Source organism: Ochotona princeps, chromosome 4 (genome assembly GCF_030435755.1).
Source record: "Ochotona princeps isolate mOchPri1 chromosome 4, mOchPri1.hap1, whole genome shotgun sequence".
NCBI classification, from domain to species: domain Eukaryota; kingdom Metazoa; phylum Chordata; class Mammalia; order Lagomorpha; family Ochotonidae; genus Ochotona; species Ochotona princeps.
Window position 1 is genome coordinate 40,281,418 of NC_080835.1, and position 26,154 is coordinate 40,307,571.

At 37.6% G+C, this 26,154-nt stretch overlaps 1 protein-coding gene across 1 annotated transcript in view; it reads left to right on the forward strand.

The window, feature by feature from the left end:
- The window catches only part of PIK3C2A (phosphatidylinositol-4-phosphate 3-kinase catalytic subunit type 2 alpha), a 104,558-nt gene that overhangs the window by 77,451 nt on the left and 953 nt on the right, over positions 1 to 26,154 (forward strand). The window contains exons 12-32 of the mRNA XM_004593748.3: positions 464 to 586; positions 1,648 to 1,815; positions 3,584 to 3,695; positions 4,030 to 4,175; positions 5,741 to 5,929; positions 6,342 to 6,435; positions 6,907 to 7,001; positions 7,656 to 7,836; positions 9,808 to 9,912; positions 10,793 to 10,885; positions 11,929 to 12,058; positions 14,100 to 14,236; positions 15,811 to 15,980; positions 16,508 to 16,664; positions 17,129 to 17,238; positions 19,637 to 19,844; positions 21,118 to 21,242; positions 22,110 to 22,227; positions 22,314 to 22,386; positions 22,809 to 22,918; positions 23,006 to 23,131. Of these exons, the coding sequence (XP_004593805.2) occupies positions 464 to 586; positions 1,648 to 1,815; positions 3,584 to 3,695; positions 4,030 to 4,175; positions 5,741 to 5,929; positions 6,342 to 6,435; positions 6,907 to 7,001; positions 7,656 to 7,836; positions 9,808 to 9,912; positions 10,793 to 10,885; positions 11,929 to 12,058; positions 14,100 to 14,236; positions 15,811 to 15,980; positions 16,508 to 16,664; positions 17,129 to 17,238; positions 19,637 to 19,844; positions 21,118 to 21,242; positions 22,110 to 22,227; positions 22,314 to 22,386; positions 22,809 to 22,918; positions 23,006 to 23,131 (2,770 nt within the window). The remainder of the gene's footprint in view (positions 1 to 463; positions 587 to 1,647; positions 1,816 to 3,583; positions 3,696 to 4,029; positions 4,176 to 5,740; positions 5,930 to 6,341; positions 6,436 to 6,906; positions 7,002 to 7,655; positions 7,837 to 9,807; positions 9,913 to 10,792; positions 10,886 to 11,928; positions 12,059 to 14,099; positions 14,237 to 15,810; positions 15,981 to 16,507; positions 16,665 to 17,128; positions 17,239 to 19,636; positions 19,845 to 21,117; positions 21,243 to 22,109; positions 22,228 to 22,313; positions 22,387 to 22,808; positions 22,919 to 23,005; positions 23,132 to 26,154) is intronic.

Genomic DNA, 26,154 nt, shown 5'->3' on the forward strand with positions numbered 1-26,154 from the left:
GGTCCTAGATGAATTTCTAAAGATTGAATTGAATTAGAGGCCTGGCATGCTGGTACAATAGGGTAATCTTCAGCCTAGAAGTACTGACATCCAGTGGGGCGCCTGTTTCAGTCTTGACTGCTCCACTTCCAATTCAACTCTTTGCTTATGGCCTGGAAAAGCAGCAAAGGAGACCCAATTGCTTTGGCCCCTGCAGTCGCATAGGACACTTGGAGGAAGCTCCTGACTCCCAGCTTCGGTTCCACTCAGGCTCTGGTGATTGTAGCCATTTGGCGAGTGAACCAGGTATGAAAACCTCTCTTTCTCTGTAACTCTGACTGTCCAAGTAAAATGGACAGTGAATAGTGATCGAATTTTGTCAGATTTTAACCATTTTAGAATAATTAACATTGTATACTTGTATTCGTTAGCTTGCTTATATTATCAAGACAGAAATAAAATTAGAATCTTTTTTTTTTCTCAGTTATGAAAAATACTATTTGATGTGCTCTCTGTCTCACAATGGAAAGGATCTTTTTAAACCTATTCAATCAAAGAAGGTTGGCACTTATAAAAATTTCTTCTATCTTATTAAATGGGATGAACTGTAAGTGAACTTTTTGGCCTTTTAATTCTTTGGGTGCACCCTATTCTTTTTCCGTGGATTTTAGCACTGCTTACATTGAAATTCATTCTGTTGTCTAACTGATGTCTTCTGGATATGATTCTGTAAAACAGAAATTCTCATTAAAATGTCAGATAATGCTTTTAACTATATATTGGTACCTTTCAAAAATATGCCATTAATTCTTTCTAGGTTTTGTCAAGTGAAAGATGTAAATTTATTTGTAAAAAAATTCTAGCATGCTGATATAACATTGCTTAGTATTTTTTTCAGTAACACTGTATAAGAATGTTTATTCTTGATTAACATATAACCAAAAAAAATTAAAACCTAATGATCTTAAATTCGTGTAAAACATGATATATTATATACTCTGAATTATTGTATCCTTTTTTTCAACTAAGGGAACAGTGTCATTACTTATGCAGATAGACAGTTGTACAAATTTTCACTGTTCCACTTTTATTAATTACTACTCTGTTTTCCTTTATTATTTAAAATGACAAAAATACGTGTCTGAAATCAGTTAAATAATTTAAAATTTTTAACAGTTTAATATTTATTAGAGTAGGCACTATTGAGTTCATATTTTTTTTTTTTATTCATTGATTACATTGTATTATGTGATACAGTTTCGTTGGAACTGGGAATCACCCCACGAGTTCATATGTTCTTTCAAATCACTGCAATACATAAATATTTGTGTGTATATGTGTATGCTTATACCCCTAAACAGAATACTCATTATCATTCAACTAGTTGATTTTTTAAAGAAATAAAAGTGATCACTGTTATTTTGCCTGGTAATTGACACTACATGTCTTAGGTAAAGGTGCTTACAAAACATTATGTTTTGTAATTCTATATTGTTAACAAAATCTTTCTTAGTAATACAGGTTAATCAGACTTGATACCTAGTTTTAGGTTACCCATGATTAAAGATTATTAAGTCAAATAAAGTACTTAACATTGCTTTTACTTTAAAGGTTTAAGCTTCATTTTCTAATTTGGCTTTTCTTTCAATGCATTTTCTCTTCCTATAGAATCATTTTTCCCATCCAGCTATCACAATTGCCATTAGAATCACTTCTTCATCTTACCCTTTTTGGAATTTTAAATCAGAACAGTGGAAGTTCTCCTGATTCTAATAAGCAAAGAAAGGGTCCAGAAGTTTTGGGCAGAGTTTCTTTACCTCTTTTTGACTTTAAGAAGTAAGTAAACTGGTTGTTATGTTGGAGTACTATGGCCATATATTCACATCAGAACTAAATGGTAACATATAAGAGTTAAAAATCTTTGTCTATTTTTCCAGTCTGATAAGAGGAGGTGAGTTCAGAAACACACAACAAAGGAAGCCAAAGTAATATTCTGTAGGGTTGAATGGAAGATTGTCACTATTCAGATTAAAAGCAACAGGCAATGACTGTTTATTCAAGTAAAAGTACTGTGTTGACCTAACACATGGTCTTATAAATTTCCTTGATATTCACACAAACGTGCACAGAAAACTCCCAATTTTCTCTTTGCCTTCCAGTTTCCATGAGCCTGCACTACACATTATTTCCTGCCTTTTTTTCTTTCTTGACTACTATATTCTTTAATGTCATGGAACACTGCTCATTAATCTCCAAAATGCCCATGTATGTAAAAACCCTTTTTTTATTGAAGATTTTGTTTGAAAAAGAGAATTACAGAGAGAAAAAGAGAGATAGATCTTCCAACTGCTGGTTCACTCCCCCAAATGACCTCATCATTGAGGGGAGTGCCAGATCAAAGTCAAGAGTAGGAACTTCTGAGTCTCCACATGGATGCAGGCGCACAAGTACTTAGGCCGTGTTCTGCTGCTTTCTCAAGGACCTTAGTGGGAACTGTATTGGAAGTTAGAGAAGCTGGGACTACAACCAGCACTCATAGGGGATCCCAGCACTTCAAGTAGTTGCTTGTGCTGTACCACAGTGCTAGCTCTAGGATTTTTTTGCTTTGTGGGAAAAGAAATCCTTTTAAATGTTTTGTCTGTTGGTAGCTACTGGGATAGTGTAATCTGTTTGGCTGAACACTTTTGCTATATTTTTAGTTATAATATGTGCTATAAGACAATTTCCTAAAAAAAAAAATAAAGCTAGTTAAGTAAGAGAAATATGCAAAGCATTCTGGAATTTGATGATGCCCATTAGCATATTTAGTCATCAGTAATGTGCTGGAGTTAGTAAGCCTACTTAGAGGATACTGCTGTAGTATACTGGATAAAGCCACCTCTTGTAGAGATGGAATTCCATATGGGTGTCAGTTCATGTCCTGACTGCCCCACTTGCAATGCGGCTTTTGCTAATGGACAGAAAAGCAGCAGAGCACATGGCCCAAGTGCTGGGGCCCCTGCTACACTCATAGGAGACCTGAAAGAAACTCCTCGCTCCTGGCTTCAGCAACTGGTTGTTGCTGGTACTGGGAAATGAACCAACTTATGAAGCTCTCTTTCTCTGTCTCTGTAATTCCAACTTTCAAATAACTAAATAAGTCTTTAAAAAGAACAAGAAGCTTGTTTAACTTTTATAACACTAGATTTACTGTGATAACCAACACATAGCACTCACTGTGCAGGGCATTAGTCCTCTTGCCATACACATACACTTATCCTTCTTACAGCAATTCTGAGAAGAGTTGTTGTTATAAACCCCTCTTTATCCAGGAAATAGGTACCTCATTATAAAGTACAGAGGTTAATATTTTGCCACAGTGGAGTTAGCTTGTATAGGTGGAGTTGGATTTGAACAGGCAACCTGGCTCCAGGTCCGTTCTTAACTATTATTCCATGTTACTCAGACTTATTTGATATCATTACCTGTTGTTAATGTTGCTTTAACATATACTTTATATATTCAATGGATGGAATACTAACATTTTAAATTCATTACCATGTGAATCGAGAAGATTATAATTTATAAAACGAAAATCACAGTGTTCTTTCTTATATTCATGAAGATTTCTAACATGTGGAACTAAACTTCTGTATCTTTGGACTTCGTCACATATAAATACTCTTCCTGGAACAGCCCCCAGAAAAGGATGTGTCATGGAAAGAATAGTGCTACAGGTAATGGTGTTACTTGACATCTTAGGCTTCAATTTAGATTTCTGTCTGAATAGTATTTGTTATGATTTGGGTTGTTATTAAAGAAACCTAGCTTTTTTTAATCTCAGCTCTTCAACTTAAATATCAATATACTATTTCCTATTTCAGAAAAACAAGCAAGCATTCATTCTACCCAGGCCATAAATTATATGTGCATTGAGAATTACCAACAGTGACAGTAATTTTCAGCAAAAAACCACAAATCAACAATTTGACATTTAATCAAATCTATGATTGCTAAGAAAAATCATTAAATCACAGCAGATGTGTAGACAATAATCTCTTTTTTTTTTAGGTTGATTTTCCTTCTCCTACATTTGATATTATTTATACAGCTCCTCAAGTTGACAGAGGCATCATACAACAATACAACTTAGAAACACTGGAGAGTGATACAAAAGGGAGACTTCTTGACATTCTTCACAAAGACTCATCACTTGGGTAGGCTCCATTTATTCTGTTTTCCTTGAGTATCTCCTGCACAGCAAAGCTCAAGTTCAGGAGTTATATTAAATGCGCAGTTAAGTTCATGATTAGCAGTGCTTTTGGTGTGGTAAGTTTTCTATTTGAAGAAGTTTTGAGTTTTAAGAACTTTTCTATTTAAGACACTTCATAGTCTTCATAGACGATATGATTTCTAGAAGTTTGGAAATTTCCACTAGTGAACAGCTTATGTGATCAAAAGGCAAAACTGGCAGTATATTTTCAATTGATATTCATGGATTAATTTCCTTACTCTATGAAGAAGGTTTTCTTTTTTCTTTTTTATTATTTATGTATTTTTACTGGAAAGTGAGATATCAGAGAGGAGGAAAGACAGAAAGATCTTCTGTCTGCTGCTTCACTCTCCAAGTGACCATAGTGGCTGGAGCTAGGTCAGTCAGGAGCTAATAGCCTCTTCCAAGTTTCCCACATGGGTGCAGGGTCCAAGGCTTTGGCCTGTCCTCAACTGCTTTCATAGGCCACAAGCAGGGAGCTGGATGGGAAGTAGAGCAGCTGGGATACGAACCAGCACACGTAAGGGATCCCAGTGCAAACAAGGAGAGGACATTAACCACTAGGCTACCACGCTGGGCCAGGGGATGTTTTTAAAATAGGATATGGGGACAAATTTTTTTTTTTTAAAGATTTATTTGTTAGTAGTGAAATATTTCATCCATATAAACATTTGTTCTTAAACATAAAGCAATTAGAATCTCCAAAATAAGTCTTTTTCACTTTGACTATTCCTCAGTTCAGTAGCATTTGTTCTTTGTGTGGCATTTGATTTTACTTGTAAGAACTGGATGAAATCCTCGCTGTCACTTAGGGTAAGGTCTACTTATGCAAACTCTGATGCCTTACATCTAGTTTGTAGCTCAAAAAATCTTATATATCATATATATCTCATGTGATATAAATGTGTATATGTAAATATATATATTTATATATTTTTTAAGATTTACTTATTTTTATTAGAAAAGCAGACATACAGAGAGGAGGAGAGACAGAGAGGAAGATCTTCCGTCCAATGGTTCACTCCCCAAGTGACCACAATGGCTGGAGCTGAGTCAATCCAAAACCAGGAGCCAGGAGCCTCGAGCCTCTTCCGGGTCTGCTATGTAGGTGCAGGGTCACAAGGCTTTGGGTGGTCCTTGACTGCTTTCCCAGGCCACAAGCAGGGAGCTGGATGGGAATTAGGGCCACTGGAATTAGAACTGGTGCCCATATGGGATCCAGGCACGTGCAAGGCGAGGACTTTAACCACTACACTATCGCACCGGGGCCAGTATATTTTTACTGTACTAAGACTGTTTTATCAAGGCAGAGTGATTTATTTCCATCTCCAAATTAAGGTTAATTAGTGCTACTTGCTGTAAATTGCATTTTTCTATTCCAAATTAGTATTAATGGTTTTACTAAGTGGCTGTCCTAAATGAATGAATTTCTTTTATATATTTAATCATTGGGATTATAACTGTGTCATTATATCACTGATGAATAAATTGATTCTATTATGTGTGCAGACTTTCTAAAGAAGATAAAGCCTTTTTGTGGGAAAAACGTTATTACTGCTTCAAACACCCAAATTGTCTTCCTAAAATACTGGCAAGTGCCCCAAACTGGAAATGGGTTAATCTTGCCAAAACTTATTCATTACTTCACCAGTGGCCTCCTTTGTACCCTCTCACTGCATTGGAGCTTCTAGATTCAAAGTAAGTATATGGTATTTCCTGTATTCCGTTGTTGTCAATGTAAGGAGCATAGTTCCCTTTTTAACTTGAAAGCAATTCAATAAGGTGTAAATGTTTCAGTGTACAAGTATTTATACAATCAGCTTTTGCATTGAAATGATCGAAAAAAGCATTTCATGAACAAATTTTGAATAACTCATTACATTTTCATGTGAACCAAAATTAACTTTCACAAACTTAAGGCTTCTAGATAATTGTCAAACTAAATCTGTATAGTCTTAGAAGTCTCTTTTTTCCTAACCAGAGAAGAAACACACTGCTTTTGAATTTAGAGTTATTTGAGTATTCTTTGTGAGCTTGGAATGATATTGTTTTCAGAAAATATAACTTAATAAAGATCACTATTATAAGCCTTGATTTTGTGCTGTTCTAGATTTGCTGATCAGGAAGTGAGATCTCTGGCTGTGACCTGGATTGAAGCCATCAGTGATGATGAGCTGACAGATCTCCTTCCTCAGTTTGTGCAGGTGAGCTTTTGCTAGATTCACTCTCTCCTCATTCTCCTCCCAGTTTTTATGAGTAGTAAACTTGGGTGGAGGGACTCCCTTCTTTTTTGATTAAAAGTAAATGATGTCATAGTGTGGTTGTGTTGAGAAGTCATTGCTTGTAGATTTAATGGTTTTTTTCCACTGTTGTTATCTGTCCCTATTTAAATATTGCATATATGCCTATTTTATTCTCAGACTTTTTAATGTCTCAGAACAGATTTCAGCTTTTGACTTTTTTTTTTACTAGCCAGCAAACCATGACTCATTAATATGATTATTAAGTCTGTCTTTTGTACTTCATTTCCTTGATTGGCCCGCGTTAATTCAGTTTTCATTTTTGTGTCGTCTTTTAACATTGACTAAAACGTGGTTTATATAGTTTCTTTTGACCATTTTATGTAACAATTTATTTTGGATTTAACCACTAGTAAATATTTTTTTCCCCCCTAGGCTTTGAAATATGAAATTTACTTGAATAGTTCTTTACTGCATTTCCTTCTGTCCAGGGCATTAGGAAATATACAGATAGCACACAGTTTATATTGGTAAGATTTGAATTTTATTAAGTACTTTATTTCTGTTCTTGGAGATTCTGTGTCTATAAGCCTGAAAGGTAGGGCTGGTGTTTGGGGTGTAGCAATTGAAGCCACTGCTTAAACCATCACATATCAGAGCTCTGGTTTGAGGCCTTGGCTGCTCCATTTCCAGTCCAGCTCCCTCATAGTGTGCCTGAGAAAGTAGGAGTGGATGGCCCAAGTACTTGGACACGTTCCTCTCATGGGAGAGCCAGATGGCATTCCTGGCTCCTGGCTTTGAGTTGAGGCCTGGCCACAGCCATTGTGATTAGCTGGGGAGACTACCAGCAAATAGATCTCTATCTCTCCCCGCACTCCTCTCTCTGTTACTCTGCCCTTCAAATGAATAAATCTTAATGTCTAAAAGGTATGCCCAAAATACTTAGTATGGATATTGAATGTTTTGCTGACTGGTTTTATTTTATATCTTTAGAAATTACATCAAAAATAACAAACCATGTATTGTAAAATATGTGGCCTGTTATGTAGCTCTGCAAATAATTAATTTTAACTTGCTTATATACCTTAAAGTAACTTCCTACACATTAATAATTGAGTTTGTTAATTTTTGAGAGAAACTCATCTAGTTCACAACAGTGGCTAATATAAATATTTTGCTGTTAGGCTTCTCAAGGATGCTCTGCATGATGCACAGTTTGGGGCCCGCTATGAACATGTTTTGGGTACTCTCCTCTCAGTAGGAGGAAAAGGACTCAGAGAAGAACTTTATAAGCAGACCAAACTCGTTCAGCTTTTAGGAGGAGTAGCAGAAAAAGTAAGGCAAGCTAGTGGATCAACCAGACAGGTATGTACCCATAAAAGAGAATGTAAATGTTTTGACATGCTGACCAATTAAGTTGTTACTCTCTCTCAGTAGATTCTCAACAGACTCTAACAACGCTGGCACTTCTTTGGGCGGGTAGAATTTACAGCTTGTTTGAACAGTATAGGAAAAGATTCACAACCTGACTCAGAGTAAGATGAGCACTGTTTACTTATCATGCTTTTTAATCCATTTCTGACTAAAACTGTTCTCCAAATATTCTTTTGCAGTATCTTATTTATAAATTTTTTTTGTAATTATGAAAATATCTGTTGATACTTATTTATTTTAAACCCAGATAAAAAAGTTTGTGTAATAGAAAATGAGGACTTTAGTAGTTCTTTTTCCCTGTAGGCATCTGTGGTTAAATTCTTGCTGTGTGTTCTTCCTAGTGGTCATTTTATCATTTTTATTTGAAAGGCAGAGTTGCAGAAAGAGAATGAAGATACAGAAAAAAAGGGAGAAGGATCTTCCAATTTGATTCACTTCCCAAATGGTCAAAATGGCTAGAGCTGGGCCAATCTGAAGCTAGCAGCCAGGAGCTTCTTCTGGGGCTCCCACATGGGAGCAAGAGCCCCAGGACCTGGACCATATTCTGTCCTGCTGCTTTCCCAGGCCATTAGTAGGGAGCTGGATTGGAATTGGAAGAGCCAGAATATGAATCCCTGTGCATATGGGGTACCAGCACCACAGAGTCTTACCCTACTACATCAAGGTGGTGGCCCCAAATCCTTTTTTTTTTAAGTGGGAAAGGCAGATTACAGAGAGGAGATAGAGAAAGATATTCCATTCACTGGTTTACTCCCCAAGTGGCCGCAAAGGCCGGAACTGAGCAGATCCAAACACAGGAGCCAGGAGCTTCTTCCAGGTCTCCCAAATGGGCGTAGGGTCCCAAAGTTTTTGGCCATCCTCTGCTTTCCCAAGCCACAAGCAGGGTGCTGAATGGAAAGTGGAGCATCAGGGACATAAAAAGGCGCCCATATGGGATCCCAGCAGTTGTAAGGCAAGGACTTTAGCCACTAGGCCTCCACGCTGGGCCCAGCCCTCAATCTTGGAAATTTTCTTTTAATTCTATAGAAACAGAATTTCATTACACAGACATACCTAACCATACACATTTAGTTATTTTTGTTGAGGTACAATCTGAGAAATACTGTAATTTTAAAATATATAGGTATTTATTTGTTTGAAAGGCACAGTTAAGAGAGGGTGGGGAAGGTGTCTTCCAGCTGTTGATGCACTCTATAAGTGACTTCAGTTCTTGGAGCTGGGCTAGACCAAAGCCAGGAGCCTGTAACTCCACTTGGGTTTTCTGTGGGTGACAGGAGTCCAAGCACTTGGCCATATTCTACTGTCTTCCCAAGCATGTAGCAGGAAGCTGGGTTAGAAGTTGAGCATCCAGTGGTTGGACTGGTACTCATAAGGGATGTTGGCAACCCACTGTGCCAAATCTGCTCCCAGTGCTGCAGTTTTAGTAACACTAAATTTTCCTGTTCACAGATACAATGTGTATTTCCATGTATTTGAATATTTTTAAATTCCTATCAATAGTTATACATTTTTCCCCCAAATAGTGGTATAATGAACATTGGTATATAACCTTTTAGCTCTTCCTTAGTATTTTTTTAAACATGTTTCTATAGAATATCTGCTTCAAGAAGTCTGCACAATTTTCTGTCACTAGACCTAATAAATGAAATTCTACATTTTATTTTTGTTGAATTCCTCTTTCTGTTAGTGAGCATTAACATTTTCATTTATGTTTTAAATGTATTATGCTATGTTTATACCTTCACCTATTCAAATTTTATTTTTACAGTAAAGAGTATTTATCTTTAGTAAGAACTCTTTTTGGCCATTTGACAGACATATGATTTATGACTTGTATGCACAGCATAATTTTTCCTCTTAAAAATAAACATAAATACTTACAATATCAATCTCTTTCCATAGGTTGTCCTCCAAAGGAGTATGGAACGAGTACAGTCTTTTTTTCTGAGAAATAAATGCCGTCTCCCTCTCAAACCAAGTCTGGTGGCAAAGGGATTAAATATTAAGGTGACAAAATACTTACAAATTCATAGATTTTAAAATAAAACGTAGGAAAAAGACCACTGGGCAGGTATGCTTAAAGCAAACGAGGATACAGGCTACATGGGTTGATTACAAATACGTATATTTGTGAGTAGGTTCCCTATTTATCTCAACATGCTTTTACTTAACCATCATTCCTAAAAGAAAAACTGTAAAATTATGTTCTTTGTGTTTTGTTTATTTCATTAAATTAGTATCATTGTCTTGAATTAGCATTTTAGGCTTTTGTTTGTTTAGTCTGGGCCAGGCTGCAGCTAGGAGTCAGGCACTCCATTCTGGTCTCCCAAGCCAGTGGCAGGGTCTCTGCTCTTTCCCAGCCTTGTAGCAGGAAGCTGGATTGGCAGAGCAGTCAGGACTCCAGCTAGCACTCTGAAATGGGACGCTTAACCTCCTACGCCACATTGCAAGCTCCTGGTTGGTTTCATTGTAAAATAAGGTTTAATTGTGCTAATAATTATAATAGTGCTAAAAGTAAGAGAATGAAGATCTCATCCCAGATCATAATGAGTTAGGAGTATTACAAGACTTTGGGGTCTCTGAGGAATTAAAGGACTTAAAAGCTTAAACTGAAAATTTTTGTCCCAAGTTTGAAGTTTTGCTTCTCTGTCTAGAAAGACGGTCTACTTTTTCTATTTAAGTTTCAAAAAATAGCTTATTTATATATGTATAAGCATATTTTTGTAAAAGTATATGTAAATAAATATTTGTATAATATGCCAAATAATCTAGAAATCAGTTCCTGTCTGATTTTATTTGCCATAAATCAGAGAAATAAAGGGAAAATGCCTATAAGCCCACTTTTATTCGTGTTATTTTTCTTACGCTTAACATGTTGCATTTGTAGTCATGCTCCTTCTTCAGTTCTAATGCTGTGCCCCTAAAAGTCACGATGGTGAATGCTGATCCTATGGGGGAAGAAATTAATGTCATGTTTAAGGTGAGCAAAATAAACTTTCCTTTGCTCAAATTCCTTTCCAAAATTATAATGTAATTCTACATATTTAATGTTTAATAAAATTGCATGATTATGACGAATCAGTGTGGTTGCACATGGCGCTGCTGGCTGAGCGTATTCATTACTGCAGACAGTACCTTCCACATAGACTTGAATGTGATTGGTGCCCCGAGCCTTGCAGTACAAAATGGCAAAATCATGAGCTGTGGCACTGCATTTTGGAAACATAAAATTATCTGTAGGGAGCAACAGGAATAGGTTACTACAAAGTAATTTATTGTCTGTTACGATTCTCTTTGTTCTGATCATAATTTGTATATTTTGCAGAAAGTATGGAATGGTTTTAGTTTAATTCAGTGAAGTTCATGAAGGTAATTTCTGTTGAATCACATATGTATGTGACATCACTATATAGCAAGTTCCCATACACTGAGATCTGGTTTTGGACTCTATATATTTTGTTTTACAATAGTACCACTTCTTTTGATTATAGAAATTTTATGTTCAATCCTCTTTATTCTTCATAATTTTCTTGGCTACTCCCAAAACATGTACATAATTATTTTACCCAGTGTTAAAAGGAGAATGAAAAGTTGTTGGGGATTCCAGTTATGGAGGGGTTTGATTTTGAGGTAATTGTAGTTTCATAGACAATTCTAACATATTATATAGAGAGCTGGTATACACTCTACCCCTATTTCTCCTCATGGTAACAGGTTACATAATTATTGTGTGATAATATAATCAGAATGCTGGTTCATGCATCAAGATACAGGGGATCTCAAAGATCTCCAGGTTGGTTGCTGTTTTGTTTTTTTTTTTCCAAACAAATAGAATTCATCCACCCTAAAATTCATCATTTTAAATTATACAGAAGAATTTCATTTTTTCTAGATAGGACAGTTTTATTCACGTTGTGCTTCATGCTTTTAATATTTCCTTCTCTCTGACCCTCAGCTTTTGTAGTATAATCTATTGTCTTTAGGAAAGGTACAGCTTTCATATCTTGTTTCCTTGATTCCAAGGTTGGTGAGGATCTTCGTCAAGATATGTTAGCTTTACAGATGATAAAGATTATGGATAAAATCTGGCTTAAGGAAGGACTAGATCTGAGGATGGTGATTTTCAAGTGTCTCTCAACTGGCAGAGATCGAGGTAAGTCCATTACCTATCTTGATGTTTTCAGTTTTTGATTTTTTCCTGTTACTGTAGCTCACAAGATAGACTGCCCTAAGTATCCTGACACACAGCAGTCACAGTAGTTTCTTTTTAAATTTGGTGTTACTGTTGACTCACTTGTTCAAGATTAAATCTTTTTTTTTTAAGATTTATTTTATTTTTATTGCGAAGTCCGATATACAGAGAGGAGGAGAGACAGAGAGAAAGATCTTCCGTCCAATGATTCACTCCCCAAGTGTGTGCAGTGGCTGGTGCTGCGCCAATCCAAAGCCAGGAGCCAGGAACTCTTCTGGGTCTGCCACACGGGTGCAGGGTCCCAAGGCTTTGGGCCGTCCTCAACTGCTTTCCCAGGCCACAAGCAGAGAACTGGATGGGAAGTGGAGCTGCCGGGATTAGAACCAGCACCCATATGGGATCCCAGTGCATTCAAGGCAAGGACTTTAGCCACTAGGCCACGGCGCTGGGTCCGATTAAATTTCTTTTAAAAAGAGCTCTGTGGAGAGCCCAAGAAATGCTTTGCAGTATTCACGCATAGCCAGCTATTGATTGACCCAGATGAGCTTTTCAATTTACAAAGTCCCATCCACTGTTAAGCTCTTCATATGCCTGCAAGAGCTAGAGTTGGACTGTGGCCAAAATGGGTGCTACAGACTCAGTCCAGGTCTCTCATGCAGATGGCAGGAACCTAATTGTTTCGGCCATCACTTGCTACCTACCTACCCAGGTGTAGGAATTGAAGTAGGGCCTGGTGCAATGGCTCAATAGCTAAACCCTCACAGGGATCCCATATGGATGCTGGTTCGTGTCCCAGATGCTCCCCCTCCAGTCTACCTCGTGGTTTACAGCCTGATAAAACACGGCCCAAAGCCTTGGGACCCTGCATCTGTATGGGAGACCCAAAACAAGCTCCTGGCTCCTGGGTTTGGATCAGTTCAATTTCGGCCATTCCAACCATCTGTCTCTCCTTCTCTGTAAATCTGTTTGTATTTCCAACAGAACTAAATAAATCTTTAAGAAACAATAATAGGGCCCGGCACAATAGCGCAGCGGTTGAAGTCCTCACCTTGAACATGCCCCCGGGATCCCATATGGGTGTCGGTTCTAATCCTGGCAGCCCCACTTCCCATCCAGCTCCATGCTTGTGGCCTGGGAAAGCAGTTGAGGATGGACCAAAGCTTTGGTGTTCTGCATCTGGATGGGAGACCCAGAATAAGCTCCTGGCACCTGGCTTCGGATTGGCTCAGCTCTGGCTGTTGTAGCCACTTTGGGAGTAAACCATCGGATGGAAGATCTTCCTCCCTGTCTCTCCTCCTCTCTGTATATCTGCCTTTCCAGTAAAAATAAAATCTTTATAAAGGAAGAGGGAGGGAGGAAGGGGGGGGGGATGGAGGATGGATGGATGGAAGGATGGATAATGTAAAAGATCCAAATTAGTCCACTCTTCCCCCTTTCACCAGTCTGCTAGGCTTTGACTGTTTCCTCTAGTCCTTTGCCCAGACCAGATGTTTCTTATCTTTTATTTTGACATGACTGCATTATCTTATACAAAAAGATAATTTTGAAATTATGATAGCATATACATATATTAAGTATCTAGATAACATAGAATGAGTTGAAAAGTATATCTCAGTTTTCTTTCATATCTGTTCTCAATCTAAGGTATCCTTTTTCCAAAATAAAACCACTTTATACAGACATTGTGACACTGCAAGTTAAGCTGCTGCTTGTAATACTCACATCTCCATATTGAAATGAGAAATCAATCTAGTTTCTAGTTTAAACTTGTTTTTCTTTGGGGTTTAGCATATTCATGTACAGACTACAGTCTCGAGTAGTGCAAATCAAATCTTTACATATTGGGTAATTTTGAAAATAAAAAATAAGGTCGATGGCTTACATCTAGTATGACCTGCCAAACTTGTTTTTGAGAGTGATAATTGCTAGCTGGTATCTTATATTGGAGATTGGAAGCTATAATTTAAATTTTTTTCACATACATTGATATTTTTTGTTAAAGGCATGGTGGAGCTAGTTCCTGCCTCGGATACCCTCAGGAAAATCCAAGTGGAATATGGTGTGACAGGATCCTTTAAAGATAAACCACTTGCAGATTGGCTGAGGAAATACAATCCCTCAGAAGAAGAATATGAAAAGGTGATTAGCCTGTCTCCTTATTCTAAGTGTCAAAAATGTATTATGAAGGTTTTAAGTGCTTTCAGTTTCTAAATAGACATTTAGTCTAAGAAAAACAGTGTTGAAAAGCGTATAAAGCAGAATGCATTTAATAGCAAGAATATTACTGGAACCAATGCTGAATTACTCAGAAAAATATTCCATGCACTTAAAGGTCAGCAAAACAAGTGTTTTTATAATTCACAATATTGTAGTTCCCGAAGATTTTGGAAGAAGTTACGGAAATGAGTGAAAGTAGCTGCATCATGCGGTAGTTAAGATCAGGGTTTATGAGCCAAAATTTCTGGGCTTGAATTTATGCTCTAAATTCCCTTATAGGGTTTGGGCAACTTTTTAAACCCCTTACTGCCTTAGTGATTGCTACAGTAAAATATTATTGTATATATTGTGGTGTTATGGTACATACATGTCTATAATAGTATAAAATTTTTAAATGGACTAAATAGGTTATATATAAAGCACTGCATAGGGAATATTTTATAATTCATAGCTCTTATTTTAGGAAGCATCAATTATTGTTTTAGTCTTATTTTGAGTTATATTTGAGGAGTAGTCAATCTCAACATGGTAATGCCTTCCTAGTATCTTAATTTGGCTTAAGAAAGACTCAGGAACACTTAAAATAATGGTGTAAGCTAACCCCAATTTAAGAGTTTACCTGCCTACTTTATGTATGTATCATTGACATCGTTCTTTAGAGACAATTATCTGCTGGCCTTTGTGGGTCTTTTAAACTGTAAGATCATGTCCTTTATGATCTGGGAAAGGCAGAGCACCAGACGCCAATATTTGTGTATTGTAATGTTGGTCCTTGTGTGATCCTTCATAAGTTTTTTATCACACTTTAGCTGTCAGTTAGCATGTGGAAAAAAACTTTTTTGCATTTTGCAGTAGTACCTCATTGATTTACTGTGAAATGTGAAGAGAAAGAGAAAGGTGTTATTTGCATTATTAACAAAATTATTACTGTTTCAGATAAAAACATTCACTTTTGTATCTTACTGTGTCCTTCTGTATGATATTTTATTACTAATTGTAGTAGTCCTCAAGACTGACAGGACTTCTTTACTGAGAGATCTCTGAGATAATCTATAGGTGGCAAATACAGAATCATCAAACAGGAAAGCAGAAGACATTAGTTTTTATAATTGAATGCTTTCAGATGCTTTCTTTATATGTGTCCTCCCTAACAGAAGAGTACAGGTTTTTCTCCTATCCAGATTAATTTTGTCCCAATGATATCATTTGTGGTAAGTAGTTGAAACTGCAGAACAGTGTTCTACGAATATACTTAAAAGCTGTTCCAGGACAGTGCCTGCCTGCTGTACGGCCTGGCAGGATCCCTGTCAGGTAGAGAGAACACTGGAGAAAAGGGCAGTGATGACCTGTAGAAGGGAGTTTTTGCTTTTGAAATGGGAATAGGCTGGCTTTTATTACTGTAACCCAGTTTGTATACTGTTGGTAGTAAACAGTGATGAATTACCCTTCTTTTAAAAATAATTCCTTTCTTAAATAATCTTATGTGTTTGTTACAGGCTTCAGAAAATTTTATCTATTCTTGTGCTGGATGCTGTGTTGCCACCTACGTTTTAGGCATCTGTGATCGACATAATGACAATATAATGCTTCGAAGCACAGGGCATATGTTTCACATCGACTTCGGAAAGTTTTTGGGCCATGCACAGATGTTTGGTAGCTTCAAAAGGTATTGCTATTGCTATTATGGGCTGTGACGGAGTTTTGCTTTTGCTGTCTCTGAGCAGACGGGTGGCAGAAAGGCCCAGAGAGATAACTTACAGTAAAGAATGCACAAGGAGTCTATGTAAACTTTGTGGAAATGAATTAAGGCATATTTTACTTGATGCAGGCTGTAGTTGGTTGCATCTATTAGAAACAATTTCATTTGTGTAATGGCAACCAGTACGGATTTTTTTCTCTATATGTATTTATAATTAGTGGTTGTGTTCTCTTTGGAATTGTGAGTTTATAAATAGCATATTGGGGGAATTTCAGTGTTAAGTTCTGTCTAAGTAATGAGATTATTATGTGATGACTTTTCTTGAAAATGTGATTTTTAAAGAAGCATATAAATTCAAAACTACCTAATATGAAGTTTCCTAGTTGGAAATTTGTAGAGTTCCAAGAGACGAGTTTAATATGCCCTGTAATAGTTACAGCACGGTTTGAATATCTTTTGTAACTAGTGCTTTGCTTGTACTTCACTTTACATAGGGATCGGGCTCCTTTTGTGCTGACTTCCGATATGGCTTACGTCATTAATGGCGGTGAAAAGCCCACCATCCGGTTCCAGTTGTTTGTGGACCTTTGCTGTCAGGCATACAACTTAATAAGAAAGCAAACAAATCTCTTTCTTAACCTCCTTTCACTGGTAACTATTCTTGACAAGCATTTAAATAATTTTGTATTAATGCATTTGTGTTTCTAAAAACATTAAATTTGTGATTTTAGAACAAATTTACTCTTGTCATAAATGTCACCTACCTAATTATACCTTTGTATATCCTTAGTTAGTAAAAAGTAAAAAAGACAAAAACCAGGGAAGCTCTGCTATGATTATTGTGACTAAAATTGATACAGTAATAAAAAATAGAGGCCTAAAAATGGGAAACCTGGATGTCACAGCTTTTATGCCATACCCTGGCTTTGATTGCCAAGACATAGCTTGAATTCCTTGGCCTTGACTTTGCCCATTTGTGAAATCATCTCTTAGGTCTCCAGAACACCAACAAACTCCTCACAACTGCAGTTATTTTCTTGGTTTTAACTGCTTGGCCAGCTTTCAGGGAGGTTGGGGAACAAAAATGTAACAATTTTTTTTTTTCTCTTCTGTAGATGATTCCTTCAGGGTTGCCAGAACTTACCAGTGTTCAAGATTTGAAATATGTTAGAGATGCGCTTCAACCCCAAACTACAGATGCAGAAGCAACAATTTTCTTTACTAGGTCAGGCATATTTAAATATATTGAGAAAACAGTTATAAGTTGGCCTTAATTTATTTTACTTTAGTTTGAATAAATGTCATATCAAGCAAAAATATTTTTACATATAAAATTATTTGCAGGGAAAAAGTTATGATTAATAGTAAGTTGTCAAAAGTTTACTGAGTAAATGCGAAAAATTTGTAGTAGTGCTTTTAAAAATAATTTCTTGGTCCCAGTACAGTAGCCTAATGGCCAAAGTCCTTGCCTTGTATGCCTGGGATCCCATATGGGCACTGTTTCATATTCTGGCTGCCTCACTTCTCATCCAGCTCCCTACTTGTGGCCTGGGAAAGCCATTGAGGACTGCCCAAAGCCTTGGGTCCCTGTATCCACATGGCAGATCTGAAAGAAGCTCTGGCTCCTGGCTTCTGATCAGCCCAGCTCCAGCTGTTGTGGCCACTTGAGGAATGAACCAGGGGATGGAAGATCTTCTCTGTCTCTTCTTCTCTCTGTAAAATCTAACTTTCCAGTAAAAATAAATGTATCTTAAAGAAATTTTCTCAAAATATCTCAAAGTTTAGTATATGATTTCAATTATAAGAAATTGTTTGTGAACTTTTTCTGAGAAACATGTTTTCTACAGTGCCATGTACTTCTTTAAAGCTTCTTTCTAAAATTATGTGTTCTAATCTGTTGTTCAGAATTCTGTCTTAATAGTTCGCATGGATATCCTCAGTGCTTAACAGCCAGCTCTGGGACAGTGTTGTAGTAAACTATTCCTTATATATGGCATAGTACTTGAAATATATGTACTAATGACTGGTAGTTGAGTTTGTCATTATATCCTTAAAAGTAATTTTTTGGGGAAATATATTCCAAAATTCTGATCACCAGGTTTCTGCTGCCACATCATCCTAATGCCACATGGGGAAGGCTGAGGACATGTGAGCTCATGTTCTTTTCTCTCCTTTTTCTCTTGCCTTCTTCCTCGTAGTGAAAAAGAGTTATAAAACACTGCACTGGATTTCTCTAGTCTCAGCTGTCTGGGCTGAAATGATTGGAAGGAAGCTGACTTTTATACAGCCTTCCATACTAACCCTGACAATTTAGGTGTTGATGAGTTCTGTTCGCCTTAAAGGGTCTTTGGTTTCCCTGGGCAAAATTACAAAGCAGGCATGTATTCATCTACTTGGACTGTAGACTTGCTATGGGCTTAATACACAGCAGTTTATTTCCTCATAGTTTTGTCCCAGATTAAGGTACCAGTGGTTCTTGGTGATGGCTCCTTTCTCCAATTGCACATGACTACCCTCTCCTTGTATCCTCACATGATAGTGCAAGTGCAGACTCTGCTTTTGTCTCTGCCTCTCAGGACACTTCTATGGGATCAAGGTTGTACCTTTATAACTTCATCTAACCATAATTACTTTTTGACCGGGTGTTTCTCCAAACATAGTAACATTAGGACATGGGGTCGAACATAAAAATTAGAGGGAAGGGCCCGGCGCCGTGGCCTAGCGGCTAAAGTCCTCGCCTTGAACGCCCCGGGATCCCATATGGGCGCCGGTTCTAATCCCGGCAGCTCCACTTCCCATCCAGCTCCCTGCTTGTGGCCTGGGAAAGCAGTTGAGGACGGCCCAATGCTTTGGGACACTGCACCCGTGTGGGAGACCTGGAAGAGGTTCCAGGTTCCCGGCTTCGGATTGGCGCACACCAGCTGTTGTGGCTCACTTGGGGAGTGAATCATCGGACGGAAGATCTTTCTCTCTGTCTCTCCTCCTCTCTGTATATCTGACTTTGTAATAAAATGAATAAATCTTTAAAAAAAAAAATTGGAGGGAATACAAATATTCATTTATTTTGTAGTGAGGCACAAACCTGTGTTTGAAATTCTCTTCTCATTTTGATTCTCCTCCTTTCTGCATTTCTATACTCTTTTTTCTAAGTCTTTGTTTCCTTTGTAAGACTAAAATGTTTTTGCCAGGCTTTACAAATTGTGTCCGTCAAACTTCCCACTCTGTCAAGACTTCTTTTCCCAGCTGAGTGAAAATTTGATTGTTTAAATGGGCCTGACACTAAAAATTCTATTTAATAGGAAATAAGTTTCCAGTAGTTGTCACCTTCTGCCTTTGTTATAAATGAATAGGATAAAAATCATCTTCTCAACAGTGTAAGAACCATTTTCTGTCTAATAGTTGTTCAACAAGGCTCAAGAAAACCAAGTATCATTTCTTGTGCTAAAGTTTTTTGTTGCGAAGAAATGTATTTTAACAAGCCTTTGGTCTGTAGAACAAAGGGAATTCCTGACAAAGAGAGTTGACTGCATGTTTTTAAAGAAATAGAAGTGTTCTTATGTTAAAATAAGTAAGCATGTCTTCATGAGTGCTTTTTGGTAACAAGCCCTCTGATTATTCCATAGGCTGATTGAATCAAGCTTGGGGAGCATCGCCACAAAGTTTAACTTCTTCATTCACAACCTTGCTCAGCTACGTTTTTCTGGTGTTCCTTCTAATGACGAGCCCATCCTTTCATTTTCACCAAAAACATACTCCTTCCGACAAGATGGTCGAATCAAGGAAGTCTCTGTTTTTACATATCATAAGAAATACAACCCAGATAAACATTACGTAAGTTTGATTTCAGTATTTGTAGACCATTGATGTAATTACATTATTGTTAGCCTTTGTGCTTGCCTCTGCCCAAAAGTTCTAAGCATTTGGTAAATGGGCATTTGGCTTAGTGGCTAAGACACCCACCCCTGCTTTTCACTTTGTCTTCCTACTAATGCAGACTGAGGGATTTAGCACTAATGATTTAAATGGTTGGGTCCCTGCTACCATGTGGCAGACCTGAATAACTTCATGGCAGCTGGTGAGTGAGTGAAACAGCTCACAGGAGCTTTCCCTGTCACTCTCTCCGTCTTCCTCTCAAATAAATAAATATATTCTTAAAGCTCCAAGCATTCTTTCTACTCATGCTTGTTTCTTAAAATGGGTGATTCAAAAGTATACAAATATAATTGAAACATCTCTAGTTTTTAAATATATGTGTTTGTTTGTAAACTTGCTTTGTACTGAGAACCAAATGATATTCTTCTCAGAGGTATGGTTGTACAAGTATTGCTACTCTCTTTTTCTCATTCTTTATAATTTTTTCTTAATTGAGAGATTAAAGCTTGCTTCTAACAAATTCAACCAATACAGAAGTATACTGAAGAAAGAAGTGTTTATCTTCTATTCTACTCTCTGATAAAGTACTATCCTCAGTTTTAGATCCTAATCGTGACTATACTTTCCTGTCCTTGAGAGTGGGACACCATCATTTTTGCTGTTGCTTTTCACCCTAGTGCTAATAGTTTTGTTGGGTAATACTTCATAGCACTGTCCATTTTAAAATTAGTTATCTTTCTGTATTTTATCTTAATGCCATTTTACTAAGTGGATCATTCTTTCCCTAATGACTTATAATGCTGCCTTCACATATATACTAAGTTTATACATATCTGAGTTTTCTGGATTTCTAAAGGTAATGTATGAATCTGTATATTGTATTTCAAGTAGTGTAACTTTATAATAGATTAAATTTTCAGTAAAATAAGTTTTCAGTACATTTTTGCCTTTGTCCTTTCTGAACTTAGTATTTTCATTAGAAATACACTGCAAATGGAAAGAGCATCTATTGTATGAACTTCCACTTTCAGGTTTTCTATCTCATCGATGATTATCATCATGCTTAGACTGTAGTTACATGAGGTATAAATATCATGACTTTTATATTTGCTATTTCCAATTGCTGACATGTTACCAAGTTAAAACATACTTGGAGAGGAAATTTCTTTTCTTTTAGGAAAGGGGAATTTATTATAAATGTAATGCATTTGGGGATGTGATTTCTTTTCAGATTTATGTAGTCCGAATTTTGAGGGAAGGACAACTTGAACCATCATTTGTCTTCCGGACTTTTGACGAATTTCAGGAACTACATAATAAGCTCAGTATTATTTTTCCACTTTGGAAGTTACCAGGGTATGTTCCCATCAATTGTTAATCTTTTTTGTAGGAAATGTTTAGAAATATGGGTGAAAACCTTGTATTAACACAAAGATACTATGAACCACATATATGAGATTTGCCAGACTTGTAGATTTATTTGACTTTACAATCTTCTGTACCAAAGTAAGTAACACAAGATAAATTATAATGTTTGTTTTTAAAGGTCAGATGCTAAATGGCTACAGAAATCATGAGAGCCCATCTGATCTCTGATATATAAAACTGAAGCAACCATTGTAACTGTTCATTAAAATCTTAGTGCTTACTTTTGTACTGGTATCCTTTGGGAACTCTCAATTTTAATGCAGCTCAGTGAACAATAAATTTCCTGGGTCAAATGACTCATGTTCTTTACAGTCTGGGTTTCAAAAGTCAGCTGAGGCAAAGCATGCGAGTATATTTCTGTATGTAGTCCTCATCTTTTTCATTGCCACTACGTAAGTGGAATTGAAGTTACTCCTCCAGGCCTCATGTTATCTTTTATTGGTAGGTTTTACTGGTATCTATGGATGAGTAAGTGATGATTTTTGTAGATAACAGATATGGTAAATATCTTCACAAATATTTTCACAAATATTGAAATTGAGAATAATAGAAAATAAGTAATAAACACAGGAAATGTACAACACTCATATTCTGGACTATAGCTCATAAAGGTTTAATTAGTAATTGAACAGCTTTATCATATGTACTTTGAAGAGAAATCACAGAATCTATTTATAATAGTTTAAGATTTTTCTAAGTATGTATAAGCAAAAGTGTATCCTAAGTATGCATTGTACTTGATTCTTTAAATGCTTCAAGATGAAGTGATTTAAATCCCATGTTTTTGTTTTGTAGTTTTCCTAACAGGATGGTTCTGGGAAGAACCCACATAAAAGATGTAGCAGCCAAAAGGAAGATTGAATTAAACAGTTATTTACAGAGTTTGATGAGTGCTTCAGCAGATGTGGCAGAGGTGAACTTCCTACATAAGAAGTAATAACATACTGTACTGCTTGTGCTACACAAGTTTTCATGAATCTTTTTTCTCTTCAATCCTAGTGTGACCTTGTTTGTACTTTTTTCCACCCTTTACTTCGTGATGAGAAAGCCGAAGGAATAGCTAGGTCGGCAGGTGAGCTTGTCTTTTTCTTTATTGATAATTCATGATGTGCAAATTGGTATCTTCTCAGTGAGAATGTAGTAGTGACAGTGGTCTTACTTTGCTGCAGTGAAAATAGGAACATATGACGGTGCTTCAAAAATTAATGAAAGATAATGAAAAGATAATATATGGTGCTCACTTCGGCAGCATATAAACATTGGAATGATAATATATGCATTTTCTATGAATTTTTTGAAGACCTCTCCAAGCCAATCAATCTCTAGATGAATTTAACTTCCCTATAGAAGTAAAAATCAGTTGCCTGTGAGGTTCTTTGCTTCCCCCCACCCTGCCTCATGCACTATTCCAGGAAGTAAATACTTTTTGTTACTGCTCAGACTGCTCTGAGTAAGATGGAATAAAGAAGAAAATACTTTTTTTTTTTTTTTCAGATGCTGGTCCCTTCAGTCCTACTCCAGGGCAAATAGGAGGAGCAGTGAAATTATCTGTCTCTTACCGAAATGGTACACTTTTCATCATGGTGATGCACATCAAAGATCTTGTGAGTGATCACAAACAGTGTTGATTGTAGAATAAGCCTATACTTACATAGGAGGCATTACTGTTAAGGGATTGCTTTTCTTTATAGGTTACTGAAGATGGGGCTGATCCAAATCCATATGTCAAAACATACCTACTTCCAGATACTCACAAAACTTCCAAACGTAAAACCAAAATTTCACGGAAAACAAGGAATCCAACATTCAATGAAATGGTATGTTGAAATCATTTCCAATAAGTTTTTTTGTTCTAATGTTTTTTTAGATTTGTTTATTTTTGTTGGAAAGTCAGATTTACAGAAAGATCTTCCATCCACTGGTTCACTCCCCAAGTGGCTGCAAGAGTTGAATCTGAGCCAATTCAAAGCCAGGAGCTTCTTCTGGGTCTCCTGTGCGGATGCAGGGTTCCAAGGCTTTGGGCTGTCCTCTAGTGCTTTCCCAGGCCATAGCCAGGGAGCTGGAACAGAAGTGGAGCAGCTGGGACATGGACTGGCACCCATATAGGATCCTGGCGCATGCACGGCAAGGACTTCAGCCACTAGGCTGCTGCACCAGACCTGAGATAAAATTTTATAATATTAAATTTAAAAATGTCTAGGTTGTTAGTTGCTAAGCTATTTGTTGCTTGAATCAAATCAATGGCAATTCAGTGGTATTTAAAAAATCATGTAGAATAGAATCCTCGATCATTGTAAGATTCTAAAATGTTTTTAAGACCCAAGATATAACTGGCTTTCCAGTACGTGAACCCCTCTAAAAAACTGGTTCTCAAAAAATGATTGTCTAGTGCTTAGGTACTTCCAGACCAGCCAGCTGGTCTTACAGTTCCTCCAACTCTTCAGTGAGTTTTCCTCCTGAACTTAAGGCTGGACTGCAGTCACCTGTGGGATGCTGGTTGTAACTCTGGAACTACTTTACATGCCAGTCCTTCACGTATGTGAAATTTAGATGCCTTTTTGCAGTTATTCTTTGAAAACACCTTTACTTTTAGTAGGTTACAGTTTCAAAATTATTCTTGTTTGAATATGTTTAGCCCTCTTAAAATGATGTGCTCAGGGGCTGGCTTTGTAATGATGTAGATTGAGTGCCAGTTTGAGTACTAGCTACTGCATTTCCAATGCAGTTCCCTGCTAATGTACCTGAGAAAGCAGCAGAAGATGGCCCAAGTCCTTGGGCTTCTCATGGGTATGAGGAAGAAGCAGAAGAAGCTCCAGGGACCTGACTCCAGCTCTGTCCATTGTAATCATTTGGAGAGTGAACGAACCAGCGGATGGACAAGTCTGTCATTCACCATCTTGTTGTAACTCTGCCTTTCAAAAAAAATTGTTTTAAATTTTGCTTTTAATGTTTGCATAGTTGAGAAAGATGCAGTCTTGTCAAGATATGGATGAAGGTGGGCAAGATGAATGTTTCAGGTCTTTTTCTTTCTTCTGTGTTGGTGGAGGAGGTAGGGAAAGGGGACCCACTCCTTATTGTCAAACTATATCAATGCCCTGGTGGGTAGAGATGATTGAAACCCCAGTTGGAGGGGGGGGCGACTTTTAAAAACTGGAGTACTCCAAATAATTACAGCAATTTTAAACATCACTTGAACACTGTGGAGCATAACTGTTCACAAGCACAACTTATAAACTAACTTAGTAATACCTGCTAAAGTTCCCCATTTTGAGCCATAGTCAGCATGTTTGGATTAATATTAACATTGCATCCATGCAAAAATGTCTGAAGGAAGATTGAAAGCAAAAAATTGTGGTTTTTATTCACGGTTATAAATTTAAACCAGGACAGATGTTTGACAGGGTGGTTATCATGGTTATCTTATATATCAGAGTGCCTGGGCTTGAGTCCCAGCTCCACCCTGGCTTCTCAACTTCCTGCTAATGCACATCTGGGAGGCAGCAGTGATGGCTCAGGTCACTGGGTGCCTGCCACCCGTGGGGAAGACCTGTATTAATGCTGCCTGTCGCAGGCACTGGGGAGTAAATAAGCAGAGAAGAGCTATGTCTTAATCTTTCCAAAAAAATGTTTTAAAGAATTTTGATTTATTGAACCCTATAAATGATCACTTCATCTCTTTAAACGCGTATATAATGCTTAGAAAAGATCAGTGGTAACCCTCAAGAAAGGTTTTTGTGTTTGCCGTCAAAGAAATAAAATATAGGCAAGTGTTTGTTTTCGTTACTTTAGCCATATATTGAAGAGAATTGCATTATTTTTGTCAGAACTTTATCAAGCTTTATGGAAAATTAAAATTTTAAGTTGGTAGTGGTGAGAGTTTGAAATAAAACAGCTTTTTTTTTTTTTAAAGATTTATTTATTTTATTACAAAGTCAGATATACAGAGAGGAGGAGAGACAGAAAGGAAGATCTTCCATCCGATGATTCACTCCCCAAGTGAGCCGCAACGGCCGGTACGCGCCGATCTGATGCCAGGAACCTGGAACCTCTTCCGGGTCTCCCACGCGGGTGCAGGGTCCCAATGCATTGGGCCGTCCTCGACTGCTTTCCCAGGCCACAAGCAGGGAGCTGGATGGGAAGTGGAGCTGCCGGGATTAGAACCGGCGCCCACATGGGATCCTGGTGCGTTCAAGGCAAGGACTTTAGCCGCTAGGCCATGGCGCCGGGCCCGATTGCATCTATTTTTGTGCATCTCTGTCAGACATTAAAAGGAACTGTAGAACCATCTAACACTATTTTTTTTTTAAAGATTTATTCATTTTATTACAGCCAGATATACAGAGAGGAGGAAAGACAGAGAGGAAGATCTTCTGTCCGATGATTCACTCCCCAAGTGAGCCGCAACGGGCCGATGCTGCACTGATCTGAAGCTGGGAACCTGGAACCTCCTCCGGGTCTCCCACGCGGGTGCAGGGTCCCAATTCGTTGGGCCATCCTCACCTGCCTTCCCAGGCCACAAGCAGGGAGCTGGATGGGAAGTGGAGCTGCCGGGATTAGAACTGGCACCCACATGGGATCCCGGCGCGTTCAAGGCGAGGACTTTAGCTACTAGGCCACGCCGGCGGGCCCCATCTAACACTCTTTTTTTTTTTTTAAAGATTTATTCATTTTATTACAGCCAGATATATACAGAGGAGAGACAGAGAGGAAGATCTTCCGTCCGATGATTCACTCCCCAAGTGAGCCGCAACGGGCCGATGCGCGCCGATCCGAAGCCGGGAACCTGGAACCTCTTCCGGGTCTCCCACGCGGGTGCAGTGTCCCAATGCATTGGGCCATC